Source organism: Tursiops truncatus, chromosome 15 (assembly GCF_011762595.2).
Source record: "Tursiops truncatus isolate mTurTru1 chromosome 15, mTurTru1.mat.Y, whole genome shotgun sequence".
Lineage (NCBI taxonomy): Eukaryota > Metazoa > Chordata > Mammalia > Artiodactyla > Delphinidae > Tursiops > Tursiops truncatus.
In genome coordinates, this window is record NC_047048.1 from 82,987,551 (window position 1) to 83,010,045 (window position 22,495).

Sequence of the window (22,495 nt, forward strand, 5' to 3'; positions counted from 1 at the left end):
AGTCTCACAGGGCAACATGGAGTTTCAACTCCTGAGTAGTAGTTAATAGAATCCCTGCTACCATATCAATCAATCAGTAAATCTTAGCTGATGCTAGCAATGGGATAAAGCTAAGATGTGAAGGGTCTTCCTTTGCTTATCTAGACTAAGCAGCCTGTACCACTGTATTTAAATATCGGTAATATCCAAATACTCTGCTACCATGAAGCAGCTAAGTGCGACAGTGAGTGAGGCTGCGTGGTGGTACACTTCAGATGTCTGATTGATTGGAGGATATTTTGCTTGATCCAATGTTCATAAAACAGGAAAATGACTTACTTATAAAGTAAAATAATTGTATAAAATCCCAGTGACAGCATTTATTTCAACTTTATTATATAATTAAAGCAAATAAATGTATATTCATTTTTATACATTAATCTAGCAAAATATATTATTACAATGAACACTAGGGCTTAAAAAGTACTTGTCAAAACAGCCTGCTGCGAGTTAATACCATTTTAATTCTAGACAGACATGTTAACTATTTTAGGCTAGTTAGTGCCTTCTAATACAATGGAGCCATAACTGAATAAATATACTCTCCAACAGTGTGCTGAAAGTAGTGATTTACACTCAGGGAAGCATTTTAAATCAGACTCCTCCCCCTTCTATGCATCACTAAATTTTTATTACTTGTAGTATATTCTGAACTAGTAAATTTTAATAATACTTTAGTTCAGACTTTTAAAATACATTTTATATGATAATTTTAGTTTATTAGTTTATGAGTATAGTTAACTTGGCAATATTTGTCTCATGCAAATATTACTATAAAAACAAGCCAATTTCTTTTACTGATTGGTTTCCCAAAGCTTTCTAAAAAAAAATAGTATTGTACAGACAAAAGTCTTTGGGTCTCAAGAGTCATGTTATAGTGACTGTAGGTTCTTTCTCATCCATTAGAGGACATTTCTTTGAATTTAGAGGTTCCTACAAAGGTACTCTTGCCTGGGTGACATGTATTTTCTTTGTAGAGCTACTCTGGTATTCCCCAGCTATACACACAAAGGAATAACTGGATAAAACTTGTTGATAACAACTAGACATCACACATTGTTTCTTTCATGAGCCATGAATAATGACATCAATCCTCTGCGTACATTAAGAAGCTGCTCTTCTTGCTATGGCCAAGAAAAAAAAATCACACTTTGGTAGTTTTACAGTGAAACTTTAAAATCTAATAAAACAGTAAAAAAAAAAATCAAGATATTAGATACTATGAATAAAGATTATGTATCAGTGTTCATTCTATCCAGTTCACCAGGGTCCATTCCTAGATCTCTACAGAATTATGTGCTTATTACTGATATTTTAGATATATTTAGATGAATTTAGATGATCAGTTGCGAGAAGACCTCATCTTTTAAACCCCAAATCAATCAATGAAATTTATTTTTTACTTTCTTCCTTTAAATATTAAATCTATAGTCTGGAGAAGAACTTCAGCAAGAATCAGTCTAGTTAGTTAGCTTATGTGCTTTAAGCTGAACTGGCTTAGCCACACATCCTGATCCTCTGCTATATATCAGCATACTAGTTCTATTAAAATTTAATAAAAGTGTATTAAAATATCCTGTATCAAAGGTTAGTACTAAAATACATATAGAAATGCCTCCACCTTTGAGAAAACACCAAAGGCATGTTCACTTGGAGAAGTACCTTTAGACACCTTCCCCCCTCCCCAACCCCTGACTGCAGTTGCTGGTCTACTAGACCTTTGGAAAGCCAGCTACTTTAATCCCCAAATCTAAGGAAATGAAGTCTTGTCCAAGTAGACAATAGTTCTTTCTGGGTAGTTCTGCCTGACACAGGACTTCAGAAGACACATCAGGACTGTTGCAGTGCATCGTACTTAGATGCATACAAAGAAATCATGCTTCTAGCTTATTTTTAAATTTCTAAATCCATCTTTTCTTAGGAGACAGACTCATTATTTAAATCACCCCTATTTTTCTACTGTAAATTTGCTCCCATTTTAATTTTAAAAACTTAAAGAACTAAACCCCAGTGGGGCTAAAACTGGCTTCTCTCAATCTAAAAAGACAGAAGAAAAACCTGTGGAAGAATTTCCCATTTAAATATATAAAAGCATGACTGATCATTCCATTTGAAAAACCCAAACTAGATAGCTGATTTACCATTTCCTTAAGAAGTCTGTCTTGCAGCATTTTCATGTTTTCTTTCATCAAACACATCTGTGAATAAATAATTTCCCCCATGAAATTTACTATAAAATTTTCACAGCAAAAAGACAAGTTAGACTAATATTGAGATTATATATAAAAATATAAAATTTATACCTCAGATGTAAAAATAGTTTCTTCATAATCAGTGTTGTAGAAGACATTCTTTTCCAATGAAGCTTTTAAAAGGTGAAGTCTAACAAATAGAATAATGAAAGTTACCTTTGTATTTTAGTTAACAAATTAAATTGCTATAATATAGTATATATAATTTTAATTTTAAACTATTATAATAAAATCTAACGTTATAGATTCTAATCATTAAGAATGTCATACTAACCTCTGCTGTTCACTTTTATGATAGGCACTGAACTTCTGAAATACCTTTTCCCAAAAGCCCTAAATTTCAAAATACAAAACTGATTATAGTAAATTACGACTAAAAATTAAAACTTAGCAGAATTTACTATATATTATTCCTAATTTTAAAAACTTGGCTATATGCTAAGAATATTGCAGATGTCCTATACTCGTACGGCTAAAAAAAAAATTGAAAGCAAACTCTTTCAGACTTTCTCCTTTATTATCGAAGGTATTCATCATAAACTTTATATATATATTTACTGAAATATAGTTGATTTACAGTGTTTCAGATGTACAGCAAAGTGATTCAGTTATACATACATATATATTTTTTTTTTTTTCAGATTCTTACAAGATATTGAATATAGTTCCCTGTGCTATATAGGTCTTTGTTGTTAATCCATTTTATATACAGTAGTGTGTATCTGTTAATCCCAAATTCCCAATTTATCCCTCCCCCGCATCATAAACTTAAGTCTGTATTTTTAGTGTATGTATGTACATGAAACTAACTAACTAAAAATCTAAGATTAAATTATGTTCTAAAAAACAAAAACATTTATGGTATGGTCTACAAGCAGAAGGTTAACAGAAGTTTTCCTGAGTGTAGCTCTTTAAAAATGAGGTTTTAAAATTATTTTTAAACTCTTAAAAGCACAAACCACAAATTCCTTCTCCAAATCTTTTAAAGACTGTGAATCTTTTTCAAAATTCTCCAGCTCCTCTATGATGATGAGTTGGAATTTGTCAAGTTTTTTGATCCTATTAAAGAAACAAAATGAGATTATTTTTTTTAATGATAGCACTTATAGCACAGCACTTAGAATATCTCAGAAGGGATTTTTAGCACAGACCTATACTCCTGAATCTGATGGTCCACTGTTTTTATATGTTGTTGAGCCGTTTTCCAAGACTGTTTAGTAAAATAATCCATCATTTTGTGGCGGATCTGAAAAATACTCATTTTTAACTTGAAAAATCTTTACAAAATAATAATCTAACCAAGACTATATTAAGGCCAAAGCCTTTTCCATGAAATATAAATACCTAAGAAGAACTTAGAAAAGTGAAAAATTAAAAACTCAGTGATCTCAACTGAAGTGTTAATAAATAAGCTCAGAGCAGGGCCTAGTTCCACCAGGAAGGCTCTGAGTGAGGGTTGGAATTGGTAATTATTTTCATAAGTACATGACATTCTACATTTACAAAAATGCTAGTGATTATAATTCTCTTCAGGAACACAGCATAAGAGCCACACTCAAAGTTATTTATTACCATTTTTCATAAAAACATATATTCGCAGCTAGTCACAGATGTGTAACAGAATATATGAATCAGGGCTTCTCTGTTTAGATGAGACTGACCTTGGATAAATCAAATCAAAACAAAAGAAATATACAGAATCTTAAATAATTTCAGATTTTACCCATGAAGAGATGAAAAAGGCAAAGAAGAGATAGGGCTGATAACCTGTGCAGAAAAATATCTTAACAGGAGGGCAAAAAGAACTGCCTACTCTAAATATAGGCATGTGAGAAAAAGAGATAGGTGGAGAAAACAATAATAATTAAAAATTATTTTAGAAAGTGTTTTTGTAAACATCACCTCGTTGGAACCTCAGTAACTAAGGATATGTAGGTACAGAACTGGTGAAACAAAGTGAAATGGATTTCTCTGAGGCTGCTCATCCTCTATACTTTAATATAGTACCCTCAACAAGCAGTCACTGCTGTGGAGATTAAAGAATGTATTAAAAAGACTAGGCATGAAAAGAAAATCGTTCAGAAAAAAAAAAGAAAATTCACAGAAGACTCAAAATGTTAAACTGAAAAGGAAAATAGGACAAAGAGAACCCATAGAAAAAGAAAGAATACAAGTAATGCACAGATTTTAGAAAAGGAACTGGGCTCATGAGATAATAAGGCTTTTCGCCTAGGAATCATTCCAATACATGAGGAAAGGTGAGTTCACGAAGAAGTGTTTTGTTGCCAAAGGGTCAAACTGACAGTCTAGTAGAAAGTGTGCCATATTGTCATGTTATTGGGTGCAAATATAAATCATAATTTAAAGAATGACAACTCACATGAACTTTCCTCCTAAATTCTGTATTGAACTCCTCACACATCGTCCCTATACCTGAAATTTCAGTTTCCCAGTTCTCCCCAGGAATACAAAAGTCATTTGTTGATAATGGAGATAAACTTTCAGACACTAAAAAATGAAGACAATCAGCCAAAATTAAGATATGCATTGTTATAAATTCAGCATTATTTGTCATGAGGCTGCGAACAAATCTATCTTATTTTTAGATTCTATATGTAATCTAAGGATTATAAAATCAAAGACAGACTATATTTTTCATTTAAAATATTATTTTGACTTAACTAAAAAAACCTTCTAGCATGGGAATTAAGGCAGAAACAGTAACATTAAAATAGAACATACTTGGACTGATTTTTAAAAAAAACTAGTTCTTAACTACTACATTATTAACCCAAGTATTTAGTGACACACTCATCTATCAGTAAATTCATACTCTAGTAAAACTTGTCTGTGGTAATCAGTGATAGAATGATAAGGGAGATTTATGAGTAAAAAGACCCTTACTATAACATTATTCAGGTAAAGTGAACTTTGTGATAAAGCATTATCCTTCTTGGATTTATACAAAGTTATCTTTACAAAGGAATTTGTTTTGTGAGTAGAACCACTCAAGATCTAAGAAACCATTTTCAAAAATAAATGCATTTTGACATAGGCATTTGCTCTACCTACCTTTCCAAGTGTGATGATCTGCACCTTCTCCTTTAGACACTTTCTTGGGAAGCAAGTTTGCTCTTTCTTCTTCTTCTTCCAATTCTGCTTCACCAGGATTACTTAGATTGTCTTCTATGTACATTCGTTTGCGACTAAGATGTTGTGTAGGGCCTTAGAAACAGTTAAAAAGTAATTAACAGTGCTACAATCTTAATTACAAATACCTAATATATACTTGCTTTTATAAAAAAGGCCTTTGTTTCCATTATCTGTATAGTTTTAGGTAACTGTGCATTAAATTCTATTGTACTTACTTTCATTTTAACATTAACTAAATTGACTTAAAATATATAATTTCCTCAGATGAAATTTTACAGCAGTATTTTGGTGATTAACACGTTTTTTAAAAAGCAAGTCTTTGACTACAAACCTGATACATGAGTGGAGTCATAGGACATGCCACACCATATTTTCTCTCTTCCTTCACTAGACATGGATAATGGAGATGCTGAATGACTTTCCTAAAGTATATATCAGAAATAGGAAAAAATATTCTGTAATTACTCTTGGATTCACCTTTGACCATCTTTCTCAAACTCTAAAGACAGTAAATTGCAAATGCTATCAATTCTTTTTTTTCAGATTGTTTTGTTTCTATACCTTTTTATGTCTCATACTACCATACATTTACCTAAATTCTTATGTTAACCTCAATCTTAAATTACAGCAATAGTTTTGAGCTGGCTTTTTTAAACTACTCCTACTTTTCAGTTATTCCTTATTAGGATTTTGATTTCTTTATTTGAGTCAAGAAATGGGAAGCCATAGAAAAGAAAAGTCTAAACTAGTTCTTTCAAGCCGTATCTTTAAGCCATATCTTTGTCCTCTAACCTTATGTCTTACTGTTTCAATACACAAGTTTGTTGTTACAGTCACATTAGTCTTTTTCCTGTTTTATGAAAATGCATGTCCACTTCCGGTAGCCTTTCTGTACTTAGGTTACTGCTGCTTCTCCAGTCAGTCTGTATATATACCAACCTATCCACTTAGGTCCAGGTCAAAACCCAGCCCACTCCAAGCTGTAAAATTCTACCTTAACATTCTGTATTTTATAGGTTATTAAAATATTTTTGTTGAAGGATTGGTGGACTTTTATAGTGGAAAAAAAGCTCACCCAAATTCCTGTATGATCATGAAACCAGAAAGTCCTAATTATAAATATGTCAGTGGTTTAGCAGTGATAGCCTATTTAAGACCATCTCATTTTAAAAATTTCAACTCCTTTTCTATGATCAAACCATCCTACATATTTTAAACATCACATTTTCAGATAATAACCGTTAAAAAATACTAAATTATTATAACTATTATTAAAGGCCCATAATCTGATTCTTATAAGAACCAACTTAGTATAAGGAAAGCTTGACAGATACACTACCATATATACCCCTCTTTTGCTTCAAATATGATTTTCATATGTGGAGGTTCAATTTCCATAAATTTTTTCTGAACTGTAACTGCTTACATCTGAATAGCTGTTGCAATTTTTGTATTTCCTGTATAAGTACACTCCTCCCTCAGTATCTGCGGGGCCAATTCGGTTCCAGGACCCTTACAAATATCAAAATCCACTGATGCTACCGTCCCATATATAAAATAGTGATCCACAGTTGGTTGAGTCCACAGGTGTGGAACCGATGGATATGGAGGGCCAACTGTACCACAGAATTTATATTGTTTCTATTCACAATAGTATTATTCTTAACTGGGCTATGAATGAACAAGACACACAGAAACCCAAAGGAAGTTAGAAAACTAAAGTAAGAAAAACACAACAACATTAAACCAAACTACTTAAATTTTGAGGGAGTAACTCATTCCCTACTAAAACTCAACACCCATTCATAACTGAAAAAAAGGCACTTAAACAATTAGAACTTTAATCTGATAACAAGTATCTACCAAAAACTATCGATAAGCATGCATGCTAGCATGGTATCTATTTAGCACTGCTCTACAGGTCATAGTAACCTTAAAAATGAAAAGACCATGCAGTATAAGGACTGGAAGAGAAAATGCAAAAATTACCATAAAAAACAGTTTATGATTATCTATATTCAAAATACAAGAGAATCTAGGCAGGCAATTATGAGAGAATTTGCCAAGGGTGTGGGGACATATAAAAATCAATAGTGTTTCTACACAAAAGCAAAAAGTTAAAAATCCAGAAAACAATTGTTTTAAAGTTTTTTTTTTTTTACATACAGTAAAGAAAAAGGCCCATAAAACACTGCAGAAGTACAACTTTCTTTGTGGAAGATTTGACACAACTTTGTTGGAAATAAGACCAAAAAGTAGAAAAATGAAATATGTCGATGAGAAATCTCAGTAACGATACTGGGAAATGGCAATTCTTCCCTTACACAAATTTTATTGGACAAGTATAGGGCCAAGAGAATTTAGAAGCAGAATGAGATGAGGGTGAGGATGGGGGTGGTGAAACCCCTGTAAGCATAAAACTACACTAATTGAAGCAATGTTGTATTAGCTCGAAGATAGGCACTGTTCTATATTCTACTGGCCAAACAGCTGACCCATGTGGTTGCCAAGGCTGTGACCAGACTGGCATCACAAATGATGGAGAAAGGAGGGGTATCCAATGCATGATGTTGCACTAATTCACTAGCCATATGCAAAGAGGAAGCCTAGGAAGATGGAAAACCTCAAAGTTAAAACTAACATTTGTACAAGAAAGGAAAATATTTTTATGACAATAACTGAGGGAAGGATTTCTTGAAGAACAAAAGATTGGTAAATTTCATTACATCACATTTTGATTTAACTAAGTGAAAGACCGCTACATACTAGAAAAAGAACGTCTGCAATGTATATAACCAATAAAGAATTAATCTCCAGAATATAGTAAGAACTCCTACAAATTTATAGGAAAAATCAAACTATGCAATTTAAAAATTAGAAAAAACACAATTTACAAAGTGGCCAAAAAATATGAAAATACTCACTGATGCTGTTAATCTGAAAAATGCAAATTAAAGTCAGACACACTTTACACTCATCAGATGGGCAAAAAACTGTAGAAAAATGGGCACTATCACATAGCATTGTTGGAGAGTGTAAGCTGGTACAACTAATTTATATAGCAAATTTCCAATACCTAATTAAGAGTCAACAGTAAATGGGAAACACAGTGTCTCCTGTAAATGTCCAGCCAATAAATATGTTACAATTAAAATTCCATCTAGCACAGATAGCATCAAAGTAGGTGGGTGGGGATGACCTAAGGTGTTGAGATTTGCAAGATGGGATACTAAAGGGAGAAAGGATTCAAGGAAAGGAGGGATGATAGAGCAATACTGAGAAAGGACCATGGGATGATGGTCTAGTGGGAAATGGTTTCAAATTGTGGTCTGCAGAAATTAAGAGTCTTGCAAAGGTGCTTTTGGGGGGTTATCAGAGAGGGAGGGAGGTGTGTAGGCGACAGTTTAGACCCATCTGCTTTAAATAGCATAACTGCATTTTTATTTTTATGTTTGGCACACTGAAGGTTTCATATAAGATTCTGTTTGGCAATCAGTTCTGTAGCTTTATCACTACTTCAAAATTCTCCAAATTAAGCCTTCTATACAGCCCAAGCCAAGGAGGTGAGGTGGGTTTTGTAAACTGGTACCAAAGTACAAACAACTTAAAAAAAAAAAAAAAGCAGAATTCAAACTACAAACTACTCCTCATAGACATTATATTTTTATCTACACTCCCTCACTTTGACCCATAATTGATTCCTTTCTCTAATACCTTTTTAAAAGACTTTTGAGCATATGTGTGTATTTTATTAATAAGAAATGGTACATATGATAAATGAGCGGCAGAATAAAGACTTTTTCAATATACCATTACGTTAATATTCATGCCATTTAACTATTAAAGTTCCTTTACAAATCTGTAAAGCAAATGCTATAGTCATACTGTTTTCAACTATATTCTTTGTCAGTTTGCTTTGCCAACTTGTGATTTAGTAACTAAAAGGTTACAGACTTCGAGTTATGGTGAAACCGGAAAGAAGCGCCTGTGTTGCAGGAATAAGCCTGTTCCAATCTAGGAAATGTAGTTCTGACATGTAGACAAATAAGCAGTACCTCTTTGGAAGTGACTGTTCCTATCACAGAATTCTTATCAGTACTCTGTACTTCTCATACCACTACATCTTTCTCCTGTGTGTATCAGTCTGTTAGTTCACTGAGGCTGTTTTACTTATTGGTAGGTTCCTTCTCTCCCCCAGACCAAACTCAAAACCTTAAATAGACAAGCACTGTACATTTGATTAAGATTAGAGGCAAATGATTTACTCCCTTCAGGTATATCTAATAAAGGAAAATATATATATACATTATTTCCTTACCAAAAAGAATGATCGTGGAATTGGTGAGCAACTTTCTCTTGTACATAGTAAATTCTTCTCACTGTTCTTGGGTGACTTTACTGGACTTCCATCTCCACTGTTTAAGGATTCAGGTGATGAAATTTTTGGATAAGGTGATACTGATTTTGTTATACAGCCATAGTCCTGAGAAAAATCCCTTTCTGTTATTTTCTCTATACCTATATTGCCTCACAAAACACAAACAAAAAGAGATGGCAGGTGTTAATCACTGACATCTTTAGAAATAGTATTATTAAATTCTAAAAAATACAGTAATTTATCAAATCCTCAAATCTTAGCTGTATTTAGAAAGGATAAATGTTCAATAAATCAAGATAAAATTAAGTGTAAAATATTTTTATAAGACTTTGAATAATATTAATGTCTCAATTTAAAACAAAATTGTAACTATAAGAACTTTCAAAACATTTTCAAACACAAATATCTGTAGTATGGGCTGCACTATAATGATCAACCTATTATCTTGAGTAATTTTGACAGCAGTACTGATATATATTAAAGTCACAGAATTTTATGGTTAGAAATGGCTTGGGAAATCATCTGGTCTACATCCTTTATATATAGATGAGAAAATTCATGGCTGAAATAAGTCTTAGTATAAATGAATTCTCAGACAGTTTTCAAATCAAATCAGGGCATGTGCATCTGTCTTCTAAGTGTGTGCTTATCTGAGATGACAGTGGTCCCAAGCATTATGAAAATATTCTAGAAAAGAACAAAGTAGCTACTTTAGAGGAAATGTACATTAACTGGTGTTGAATGGTCTTGAATTTTAGCTAAAATGACAGACACTTAGAAATGCTTTAAAATAGCCATAAAGGGAAATGAAAAATATACTAAAAGTAGAAACTTATTCTTATAGTTTCTATACTAGAAAAATATATACATATGCCAGAGCTCCAAAGAATAAATTTTCTCTTTCCCAATTATTTTTAAATAAAAGCAAAACTTCAGTTGTTTATGAAGATAATCCACTACAGCTCCAAAGATTGACCATGATATTCCTTGGAGAATTTTGTCAATGAAATGTAAAAATGAGAAAATAGAAATCCCCATCATTATTTCCCTCTTATTAAATATATTTTGAGCTAAAAACATAAGTATTTATTCAAGCTTTCACATTATAATTTTTAAGTATACATTAAATATTTTCTATATTGAAGCATTTGGTCTTTAACTTCCTAACATGTAAAACTTCAGTGTCATAGTAATATTGTTCCCAAGTCTACTTAGCAAAGACCAAGTTACTAGCATTAACTAGTTTAAAAATGAAGTTTTGACTACTGAAAATCTTAAAACATATCCCTCAAAATTAGTCTTCAAATTGTATTTTCACATAATTAGTTATAAAAGAAAGTTACTGAACATTCAACTAAAAGAAAAAAATGATACTGACATCTCATTACTTCTATAGATGACGGACTCCCAGATAAAGTTACAGGAGATAGATCAAGGTTATTATCTCTTATAGTATCTTTCAGTAGAGGTGAGTTTTTCCATTCTTTTGATACATCCTCTTGTGTTTCGGCAGTGAAGGGATTCTGCTGTTTCTTTGGCAGTTTCATGGTTTTGCGTCTGGAATGGATCTTCTCCTAAATGTATTGATATCTTTCAATTATACTCGAATACAAATAACTTATACTTGGACACATAAAACAATTTAATTAAATTACATTGAATTATTTATTAAATGCCTTGTATCACTACATACAGGCATAACAGGGGCCTCAACATGAGTAGTGAAAGACCTTCTAATACACAAGAAAGCATATGACAAATTCACAGGAAAATATTATAGACTATAATAAATATCCTAATAGATACAAATAAAATGCTATGACGGTTCAAAAAAGATGATTTCCAGTTTAGGGAAACCAGAAGGAATTCCCCGATTTCATGGTACTCAACATGCTCAGGAGTTTGTAAAAGAAGATGGCAAGGGAACATACTGAGAGTATGGAGGACGACTGATATGAGCAAAGGTAGCGAGAAGCACAGCTCTTGTTTGGCAGTCACAGGTTATTCTATTTGACTGGTACAGTTCTGTGTATATACTGGGGAAGTGAGAAAATAAGCTTGGAAAGGTATTTCGGTGTTTTGAATGTCTATTTGGAGATTTTCAGGGTTTTCCTTTGAAGAAGGTAAGATGAGAGGTGGCTTGGTAAGATTTACCTAATTATTTCCATAGTAAATTAAAGTAGGAAGCGATAAGAAAATGTGGAGGTAAGTTATGAAGTCCTTAAGTTCTTCCAGGTAAGAGATAACAGAGGGTGATGGAGGTTTAATGATTTAAAATGAGAACAAAAAAACAAAAAACAAAACAAAAAAGAACAAAAAATAATAGTAATAAAATGAGAACAGTGTAATGATCAGAGACCTGCCAGACTCTTTTGAGTTCAAATCTTTTTTTTTTTTTTTAACCTTTTCCTAGCTGTGTGACCTTGGGTAAGTTCCTTCATCTCTCTAGAAGTCAGGGGTGAACAGAGGTGGGGCAGGGTATGGAAAGAACCTCAGATCCAATATTTTTGCTTTCATTCAAGAAAAAGATCCACAGCTTCCCAACAGTCTGTAGTTTCTTGAAGCATAATTTTGGAAAGACCAAGTACTTCTCTAATTCAAAGATATTGAAGTTATAATTTTACTAGAGTCAAACATCTCTTTTGTAACAATAATGCCAACTTATTATAAATTTTAACATTATATTGCCTAAGGATCAATTTTTAGAATTGTTATATAAGTTTTCTCATATAAAAAGAAGTGACAAGATAAATCTGACATTCTTACAAAAATATATTCTATATTTAATATTTTAAAAGGCTTTTAGAAACTATTAATCTGAATTGTATCTATTTACCTTTACTATCTCTTTAAATGAATGTGAAAATTCTTGTTCACTCTCTGATTCTGAATTTGAGAGATCTTTATAATTTTTTTTGGTTTCTGCGGCTCGTCGTGGAAGTCTCATTCTCCCCTCTGGAACTGTCTCATCTACCTTTTTGGTGATGTTTTTGTTGGGTGTCTTTTAGGAGAAAAATTCCTGAATATATTAGATCAATATTTTGAGATACAAGCTATTTGCTACAAAATTGGCACTGTGACAAGATCTGTATATTTGTAGGAATAAAAAGATTCCTGATTAATACTTTTAAAATGACTGGATTTTATCTTTCCATTTCAAATATATCTTTATCACCTTTTTATCCTTATCATTAAAGCTCTGTGAGGCCTGATATATATTACATAACTAAAGTAAGAGAGAGAGAAAGGAAAAGATACCAAAAATACCTACAACCACAGAATAAAATAGACTTAAAACAAGTCAACGTGATTCAAAAAGGCAGAAGGTAGAAGTAAGTGTGCAAAGCTTGGAACAATTATAGAAAACAAGGAACTGATAACAAGGATAAAATTAGGGGACAAATGATATTTTTTCATTACAAGGAGAAAAATAATTTTAAAGGGATGTTTGAACACAGACTTCCTGGTTTTACCATTTTAGATCTTGGCTGTCCCCTTTCCAAAGATGGTCCTGCAATTCAAGAAAATAAGGTTAAATTTTTCAAATAGATAAGAACTGCCATTAAAATTTGTTAGAATACTTCTGCATGTAAGTTAAAATCATAAAAACAATAAGAATATACCTTTAAATTCATTCAAAATTTTAAGTTTCAAGATAAGACTAAACTGACATTGATAAATTGTACAGTATAGTTTGGTACAACATGAATTACCAATTTCCATTCTCCTTTATTTTATAGTATACACTTTTAAACATACAATATGTAACATACATTATAAAGTTACACTCATGAATCTACCATTCCACTAAGAACCAGATTATGAATAATACTGAATCTACTTTGTGTACTCCCTCTTACACGATCCTCCATATCCCCTCTGCCAAAAGGTCATCGCTATCCTGAAATCTGTTTCTTAGTCACTTGAAGTTTTACTTCACAGATATATATCCCTAGACAATATAATGAACTTTGTAAAACAGTATCACATTATATGAAATATTCTATGATTTGGTTTATTTTTCACCCATCATTATGTTTCTAAGATTTACCCATATTATTAAGAGTTGCTTCAGTCCCTATTCCCTTTTTTGCATTTCCAGGACAATTTCCTCTTTCTAAATATTCACTGAAGCCTAAGAACTGGGCTTATCCCAGCCAAGGAAATAATAATGAATTGGGATTATCCAAGGTCTTCCTGGCAATAAACCAGCTCGTACATATTGGCTGTCATTCAACCGTAAAAACAAAACAATTCACTCAGAAGTGTTCTATTTCAAGAGTATTTACTGACTTCAGTATTCTAACCTTTAATAACTTCCCATGTCATAAATGTCTTTACTTATACATCTTCCTACTAGACTATAAGGTCCCTGAGAGTATGTGAATCTTATCATGTTTCTCCTTGGCTTATAACACACTGCTTCAAAGTCCACACAGTGTGACTAGACCCAGCCACATTTTTCAACATTTTGCCACAAGTCTGATCTACATTCCAACTACCCTGATACTGCACTTCCTAAGTACACTATGCTATTTCCTACTGTCTCTTATATATATGATAATCCTATTACTTCTCTTCCTCATGTATATGATTGAACTCTCATCTGTTTTCAAGATTCAGCCTCATTTCTAAACACACGCCAAAGTTCATTTCCTATTTCCTCTATTTTTACTTCTTTTTAAGCCATCGTTCCCTCCCCCAACTCCCACAGGTCACTAACAATTATTTTTATCCTGAAAGAAAATAAAAACTGATTCCTTAAAACAAATATAAAAGCTCAGAGTTATGTTACCTTCTTTTAAAAATGGAATATATAAAATCTCTGTGGTTTAGTAAACACTAAAATTTATCTAAGCTATGAAAATGGCCATTATGTCTAGCCAAAAATGCATACCTCAAACTCTTCTTGTCCAGCTACTTCAAGAAGCAGAAGACTTATGCTGGGAAAACATTTTATAAAAGATTTTGGCAAAAATATTTCTGTAAGAAAATTGTTTTCCTTTCAATAAATTTTTATTGCATCTATATGAATTCCTAAAAAGCAGAGAGTGGGGTGTTGTCCAAGCTTTGATTTTGTTTACAGTGCTGGGTTCATAAGTACTTAATACATTACTCACTGTAATTAGCTAAATAACTGAATAGTAGGCCATGAGTAGAGAAATGATGAGAGTGTGTCATGAACCAAAGATTATGATAAACCATATTTTGTGTCCCTAAAGATTCCAATAAAAAAGAAATTTAAATATAACCATATTACCAAAAATAATAAAAACCGCTGTAGCATTTTGGTGTATTTACTTTCATACTTTTTTTCCTATTCAAAACAGTATGTAATTATAAACACTATCTACATAACAAAAACACATTTATCAACCAACAAAGTATTTCATACAGTTGAAACGGTAAAATCATTTACAGATTTCTCTAAAAAGTGATTTCTTACTTGATTTCCCACTTTTATGTTTCTTCACATTTTTATTTCTGCTGTAGTCTATTAGCTGTGGTTTTGATTTTGGTTCTCTTAGCCAGCTAATATCGGTCTTGCTGTCATCACATTTGTATTCTGTGTCACTATCACTAAAGAGATTTTTCTTTTTGTGATTAGTTACAGTCTATAAAAACAAAAAAACACAATCCTTGTAATAGATGAAGGAATCTGGCTTATTATATGTCATACAAAGGAAGTTAAACCAAAAAATTAAAAAACCCACCAAAAAACTAGAAAAACTAACTTCTCATTTTTTTAGCACACTAAATCATCTATCTGGCATTAAGGACCTACCCAATAAAATCACTCAGAAACCCAGATCAGAGGTTGAGATTTATATTTTGCTGTCAATGTTGCTGTTAATTAAAAGTTAAATCAAAACAGCTTACTTCATAGAGACAAAACCTAATACCATTGAAGAGAGTAACTAAGGTTGTCATATTTTCTATTACTAGATGATTACAAATAGCTCAGACACTATAGGAAAAGTCAAAATAGGAACATGGATAATCTCCAGAGTAAAAAAAAAAAAAAAAGTGATCCAAATATTTTTGTTTTTCAGTTCTGAGATAATCTTTGGCATTGAAAAATTAGTAGAAGAAATACTGATTTTAATAGACACATTACGATATTATAACTTACTCTTTTATCTTTTGTTTTGAGAGAAGGTTCAAGTTCATCATGATTCCTTAAACCTAACCTTAAACAAAAATATGCATTAATTTAAATCTTAATTACTTGTTTTTTTAAGGTAGCATGCAACTGGACAGTTAGACCTGGGTTTTCTGCCTTAACTCTTTTACTACGTCCCTATATAAATGTGGCCAAGTCACTTATTCTCTCTGACCTCAGTTAATTATAAAGTAACAAGGTTAGATGAAAAGACTAGAAAAGACTAAGTCCTTTCAGCTTACAACTAATATTAAGTGTACAGAATCTGCAAATCAATTTTAGAAGTAAATGCTAAAATAATAGAATAATAGTAGTTATGACAGCATTTTTATTCTCTCTTTTGATATGTTAAAATGTCAAACTGGGAGGAAATATTTAAGAAAAAGAACAACTGAGAAAACTGTATTTTAAACTGATCCATCTAATTATAATAAAAATACCTACAATGTCACTGAACTATCCACGCAGGTTTCTCTAGCTGTAGTTTGAAATTCTTGGATCTATATTTTGAATAAGCATTAAAAAAATTTTTAGTGTTAAAAGAAGGTAAACAACAATTAAATTAACATAAAAATCTTGTTTCTATAACTTCATGTAAGATGTGACAATAAAATTAATCTTACTAAAATGTTTTTATATTTAAGAAGAAAGCTAATAATATAAACTATATTAAAAACAAAATAAGATTAAATATGTTGCATCAGTAAAGAAAGTGAATTTCTTGTTGCCCCAGTTACTCATTTTTCTCTACTTCAGTCCAAAAGATTTGAAAGAAAACCAAAAATACCTAGGTTGGTACCAAATAAATTTTGAAGAATTTAATAATATATGTTAAAATATTTTAAAGCATATCTATAAGAGGATGGAAATTAGAAAACATGCTCTAATAACTGCATGGTAAATACAAAATAAATACTGAATAACTAAATACAAAATTTAGTATTTTGTACAAAATACAAAATTCTGATTTCTGGCTTACTCCAAGCTTTATAATAGGCTCATCAGCTCCATTCAAATTAAAATTGTAAACATCATTCCTGTAAAAATGAAGAGAAATATTAACTTCATTATACAACAAATACATTTATTGTCTTCAAATATGAAGAAAACTTTTAAGATTTATGAAAAATTACTTACAATGGGCATTCAGCAGTAACATTAACAAAAGTAGTCTTCAATTGTCTATAACTTTTTTTCTGAACCTTTTCCTAAATACAGAAGAAATTTACATAAAACCATTCAAACTTGTACATCACTTGTCAAACAAATAACAGAAGCAACTAAATTTTCATATATTATCTAGTTGTGTTTCTATTAATATAAATTTCACATTTGTGAGTTTCTTTATAAACATCCACACTTTAAAAAATATTGACGACTTAAGTGTTAACTGAGAACATAATAGAAAGTATTGCAAATCAAATACAAACGATCCTTAGATCTTTAATATTTATTGACATTACTGTACATAGGTAAATGACCTCACTGGTATTCTACAAGCTGAATTTAGTGATTCTAGGATCACAAAACAATCATGCTTCTACTTTTTCCCCCCAGTATCTCATTTGCTTTAAACTGTTAAATAGAACAATTTCAGGAGAGGCTAGGTTTATGTAAAATCTCATGTGAAAGAGACAAAATTGTATCAATCAACTAGTATTATTAGGGAAAGATGTGTGTACATTTATTCCTATAGCCCACTGCTCAAAGTATATTCAATCTGATCAAAAAGTAGGCAGAAAAGTTAAATAAAATTTTAACATACTTAAGTGTGTAATTACGTTATTAAAGTAATTTAACTATAATTAGTACACAAATACCACTGAATGATTGATTACTGATCAGAAATAATTAGAAGTCTAATTTAATATCTGGAAGTTGGAAATATTAAAACTAAAATATTCATTTTAGTTGTGATTCATCTTCAATTTTATTATTTCTTTTGGCTGTTTTATAATAAAATAGTTTACATTATTCCAAAAAGTTTATCCTTCAATATTTTACTCCTCTAATCACTGATCTGACTTGTTCTTTCCAAAATGATTTTTACCATTGTTTAGATACATTTGCTCAATTCATCTTTTGCATGCCAGTGTTTGCTAAGTTTTACTGAAGATCCAAAAATGAGCAGATATTAAAGAAGATACGAAGGTCTTACTTATATAGGATACAAAGATGATTCTAAATAGTTGCATTCTAGTAGAAAACAGAAGAGAGAAAAAAAGAACTGCAAAGTTAATAAAAAGGTACAAAGACATTATTGCACAGATTCAGAATTCTTGCCCATTTGGATTTTGAGTTAGGGCACCTTAGAAAGTTTTCATAAAGAAGGTAGACTCTGAAGCAAGGCTTGCAAGGAGGAATAAAGTTTTGACAAGGAGAAAAGAGGGTGAAAGAACCTGGCGACTCGCTTCGCAGTTCTTTCCAAAGGGGGAAGAAAAAGAATAAACACTTAGGAAAGACACTTCAAGGAATCTCAATTTATTATGTTTCAGCTAAATAAGACATGTCTAGGGAACTAATTTTAGGAAATAAGACAGACTTTTAAGAGGTCTAGGGAGCCAGCTTAAGTCTCCACTTAATTCAATAAGGAGGAGAGGAGATATGGGGATATATGTATCCGTACAGCTGATTCACTCTGTTATAAAGCAGAAACTAACACACCACTCTAAAGCAATTATACTCCAATAAAGATGTTAAAAACAAACAAAAAGCAACAGAGACCAAAGAAGGATTCTCAATAAGAGAATGACATGATTGAAGCTGTGTGCTTTGGAAAGTAATAAAGCTAGTATTGAATGTAATGAATGGATTGGCACAGAGAAAATACTAGAGACAAAAAGAATTACATGAAGGATATTATAATAACCCAGGGATTAGAAATTAGAACTCAAAAAAATAGGAGTTGGCACAGGCAGGAGAGGGAAAACTCAAGAGGAACTTACAGAAGGTAAAGCTCAAAACTTGAAATTAACTGGAGATAACTGTGAGGAATAAATCAAAGATAACTGATATTTTAAACCTGGATGAATAATAAATGTTTTTAACAAAAATATGGACTTCAGGATGATCTTATTGTCAAGAGAGATGGGATAAGTTAGGAAAAAAATGGTACTGAATCATGTACCAAAAAGTAAAAATATCACACATGTATGTAAAAGAAGCATTTTCTTTGAAAAGCAGAACAGAAGTTTAGGGGGCTTTTCTGAGTACTTGCCACTCATCTGGTCAGTTGTTTAATCCATTTTTCAATATGCTGAAAACATTAAATCTACTTCCATCCTACTACTATTCTATTTTACTGTAAAGTCAAATATCATAGAGTTTGACTATACATTTGGTGTAGTTAAATACATGAAACTTACCTTACTGAGCTGTAGATCAGATTTGTTTGAAAAACCACTATAGAAAAGGTTTTGTCAAAATTAAAAAGGCAATTAAATGTCAGTAGAATGTTTTTCATAAAATCCATATTATATAAGGTAAAACATATTTGGATCACTAAGTCTACATTCAATATGCTACAAGTAACTGAAATGTGACAGTCCTAGTCTGATATTTTTGCAACTCCACACACAGTAAACAGCAACAAAAAAACTTAAGTCTAAGTTGAATCACTTATGCAGCAGGAGGTGCCAGACAATTTAAATGAATGGTTCTGCCATGAGAGTAATTTTTTTCATGCCATATAGAGTCAGAATTAACTTAAACATGAATTAACTACCTGGAAGCCTATAAAGAAACATTTTGTAATAAAAGAAAATCTTCAGAAGGACTGCAAACAAGGAATACATATATACAATACAAAATAACTCATTTCAGGTCATTTAAATTTCATATTTTATTAAGCAATATATGTAAATATATTTAGTCTTACTCATCACTAGTCTCAATAAATAACATTTCTAAAATGTCTATATCCTAAAGATTTATTTCTGAAATGGTATGCTGTATCAATATGGTGCTCTTGATACTTTATAAAATGTAATCAGATACTAGAATGACTAATTTCAATTGTAGTTCCCTTTCTATATAATTTAAACAGATTCTATTTATAAAAGTAAATAAGTACCTGTGTTTTCTAATGGAAAGTTACATTATTTGGACATATGTTTAAAACTAACCTTAAAACTAGGTAAAATAATTTAGTTGTATCTCTCAGAAAAATATTCATTTCTAAATTTAAGAACATACCTGTCAATCAAAGACTCCTTTAATTTTCTTGTAGACTTTATGCCATCCTTTGGTTTGTATCTCTTATTAATTTGGCTTATCAAAGATTCTGCTGCATCAGTAAATCCTTTCCCTTTTGACTTTTCTCTCTGAAACAATTTGTTAGCTACTTAAAAACTCTACCAAGTTAACCTTCAAAGGAAAAAAAAGGCTGAAAAGAAAATTTAAGAAAAAAATCTGGTTCTATAAATAACTACAAAGAGAAATAAAAGGGGTCAGAAATTTTTTTTTTAAAAAACTTAATAAGTTTGCACCTTGTTAGGCATTACAACAACTTAGGAAAAGTCTTTTAACATATAGAAATGTGCAGAGTGCTTTGCAGCTATTAAAAAAAGTTTCTATCCATGGGGGAAAAAATCATAAAAAACTGAAGGAAACCAAAAGTTGGTTCTTTGAAAAGATCAATAAAATTGATAAGCCTCTAGCCAAGTTCATTAAGAAAAAATACAGAAATTACCAGTATTAGAAATGAGAGGCTATCACTATGGATCACATGGATAAATCACAAGGATAATAAAAAAATATTATGAACAACTCTATGCTCATGAATTTGATAACCAATTCCTTGAAAGGAATTGAAAGGAATTTCAATTCCTTGAAAATTGGTAAATGGACCAATTCCTTGAAAGATAAATTCTACTAAAACTCACACAGGGAGAAATAAATCATGTGAATAGGCCTAATCTATTAAAGAAATTGAAACAATAATTAATACCTGCCAAAACAGAAAGCAACAGGCCCAGATGGGTTCACTGTTGAGTTTTATCAAACATTTAAGGAAGAATTATACAACTTTTCACAACCTTTCAGAAGACAGAAGCAGAGGGAGTACCTCCTAACTCACTGTATGAAACCAATATATCCTAATACCAAAATCAAAGGAATTACAAGAAAGGAAAGCTGTAGACTAATATTTCTTATAAACATAGATGCAAAAATCCTCAACAAAAAATTTAGCAAATTGAATACAATAACATATAAAAAGAATTATGTACCCACAACCAAGTGGAATTCCAGGTATGCAATGTTGATTCAACATCTGAAAATCAACTAATATAATCCAGGTTGGGCTTCCCTGGTGGCACAGTGGTTGAGAGTCTGAGCCTGCACGTCTGAAGCTTGTGCTCCGCAACAAGAGAGGCTGCGACAGTGAGAGCCCGTGCACTGCGATGAGGAGTGGCCCCTGCTCGCTGCAACTAGAGAAAGCCCTCGCACAGAAACGAAGACCCAACACAGCGAAAAATAAAATAAATAAATAAATAAATAAAATCCAGGCTAAGGAAGAAAAATCATATGATCATATCAGTAGATGCACAAAAGCATTTGATGAAATCCAATACCCATTCACAATAACAATTCTCAGAAAACTAGGAATGGAGAAGAATATCCTCACCTTGATAAAGAACATCTAAAAAAAAAAACTACGGCTAACATTATAAATTAATGGAGAGAAACTAGATACTACCACTAATATCAGAAACGAGGAAAGGATGTCTGCTCTCACCACTCCTATTCAACATCATTCTAGAAGTCTTACTAATGCCGTAAGACAAGAAAAGGAAATACACTACATACATATTGGGAAGAAAGAAATAAAACTGTCTTTGTTTACAGATGACATCACTGTCTATGTAGAAAACCTCAAAAAAATCAACAAAAATATCCTTGGAGCTAAAGAACAATTATAGCACAATTGAAGGATACAAGGTTTATATACAAAAGTCAGTCACTTTCTTATAAACCAGTAATGAACAACTGGAATGTGAAATTACATTCCACTTATATTAGCACCCCCCAAAATGAGATATTTAGGTATAAATCTAACAAAACATGTACAAGATCTATACGAGGAAACATGACTGATGAAAAATCAAAGACTATCTAAAAAAAAATGGAGAACAGATATATGTATATGTAAAACTGAATCACTTTTCTGTACACCTGAAACTAACACACTGTTAATCAACTATACTCCAATATAAAATAAAAAATTTTTTAAATAAATAAATGGAGATATTCCATGTTCGTGTATTTTAAGAAGCTCAATATTGTCAAGATGTCAGTTCTTTCCAACTTGATCTATAAATTCAATGTAATCTCAATCAAAGTCCCAGCAAGATATTTTGTGGTTATCGACAAAATGATTCTAAAATTTACAAGGAGAAGCAAAAGACCCTGAGTAGCCAACACAATATCAGCAGAGAAGAACAAAGTCTGAGGATTGACCCTACTTTAAGACTTACTGAAAAGACATTGAATACAATATAGTGTGGTATT

General features: G+C 31.5%; 1 protein-coding gene across 1 annotated transcript in view; it reads right to left on the reverse strand.

The window, feature by feature from the left end:
* Positions 1-350: 350 nt before the first annotated feature.
* Positions 351-22,495, reverse strand: part of SYCP2 (synaptonemal complex protein 2) — a 58,985-nt gene continuing 36,840 nt past the window's right edge. Inside the window, exons 23-42 of the mRNA XM_073793145.1 lie at positions 20,180-20,307; positions 19,351-19,387; positions 17,123-17,193; positions 16,965-17,022; positions 16,430-16,485; positions 15,956-16,013; positions 15,269-15,437; positions 13,296-13,333; positions 12,659-12,823; positions 11,201-11,396; positions 9,763-9,962; positions 5,776-5,866; positions 5,364-5,516; positions 4,672-4,799; positions 3,443-3,537; positions 3,251-3,350; positions 2,566-2,624; positions 2,343-2,421; positions 2,181-2,237; positions 351-1,163 (exon numbers count right to left, since the gene is read on the reverse strand). Coding sequence (XP_073649246.1) covers positions 1,089-1,163; positions 2,181-2,237; positions 2,343-2,421; positions 2,566-2,624; positions 3,251-3,350; positions 3,443-3,537; positions 4,672-4,799; positions 5,364-5,516; positions 5,776-5,866; positions 9,763-9,962; positions 11,201-11,396; positions 12,659-12,823; positions 13,296-13,333; positions 15,269-15,437; positions 15,956-16,013; positions 16,430-16,485; positions 16,965-17,022; positions 17,123-17,193; positions 19,351-19,387; positions 20,180-20,307 — 2,013 coding nt within the window. The 3' untranslated portion in view covers positions 351-1,088. The remainder of the gene's footprint in view (positions 1,164-2,180; positions 2,238-2,342; positions 2,422-2,565; positions 2,625-3,250; positions 3,351-3,442; positions 3,538-4,671; positions 4,800-5,363; positions 5,517-5,775; positions 5,867-9,762; positions 9,963-11,200; positions 11,397-12,658; positions 12,824-13,295; positions 13,334-15,268; positions 15,438-15,955; positions 16,014-16,429; positions 16,486-16,964; positions 17,023-17,122; positions 17,194-19,350; positions 19,388-20,179; positions 20,308-22,495) is intronic.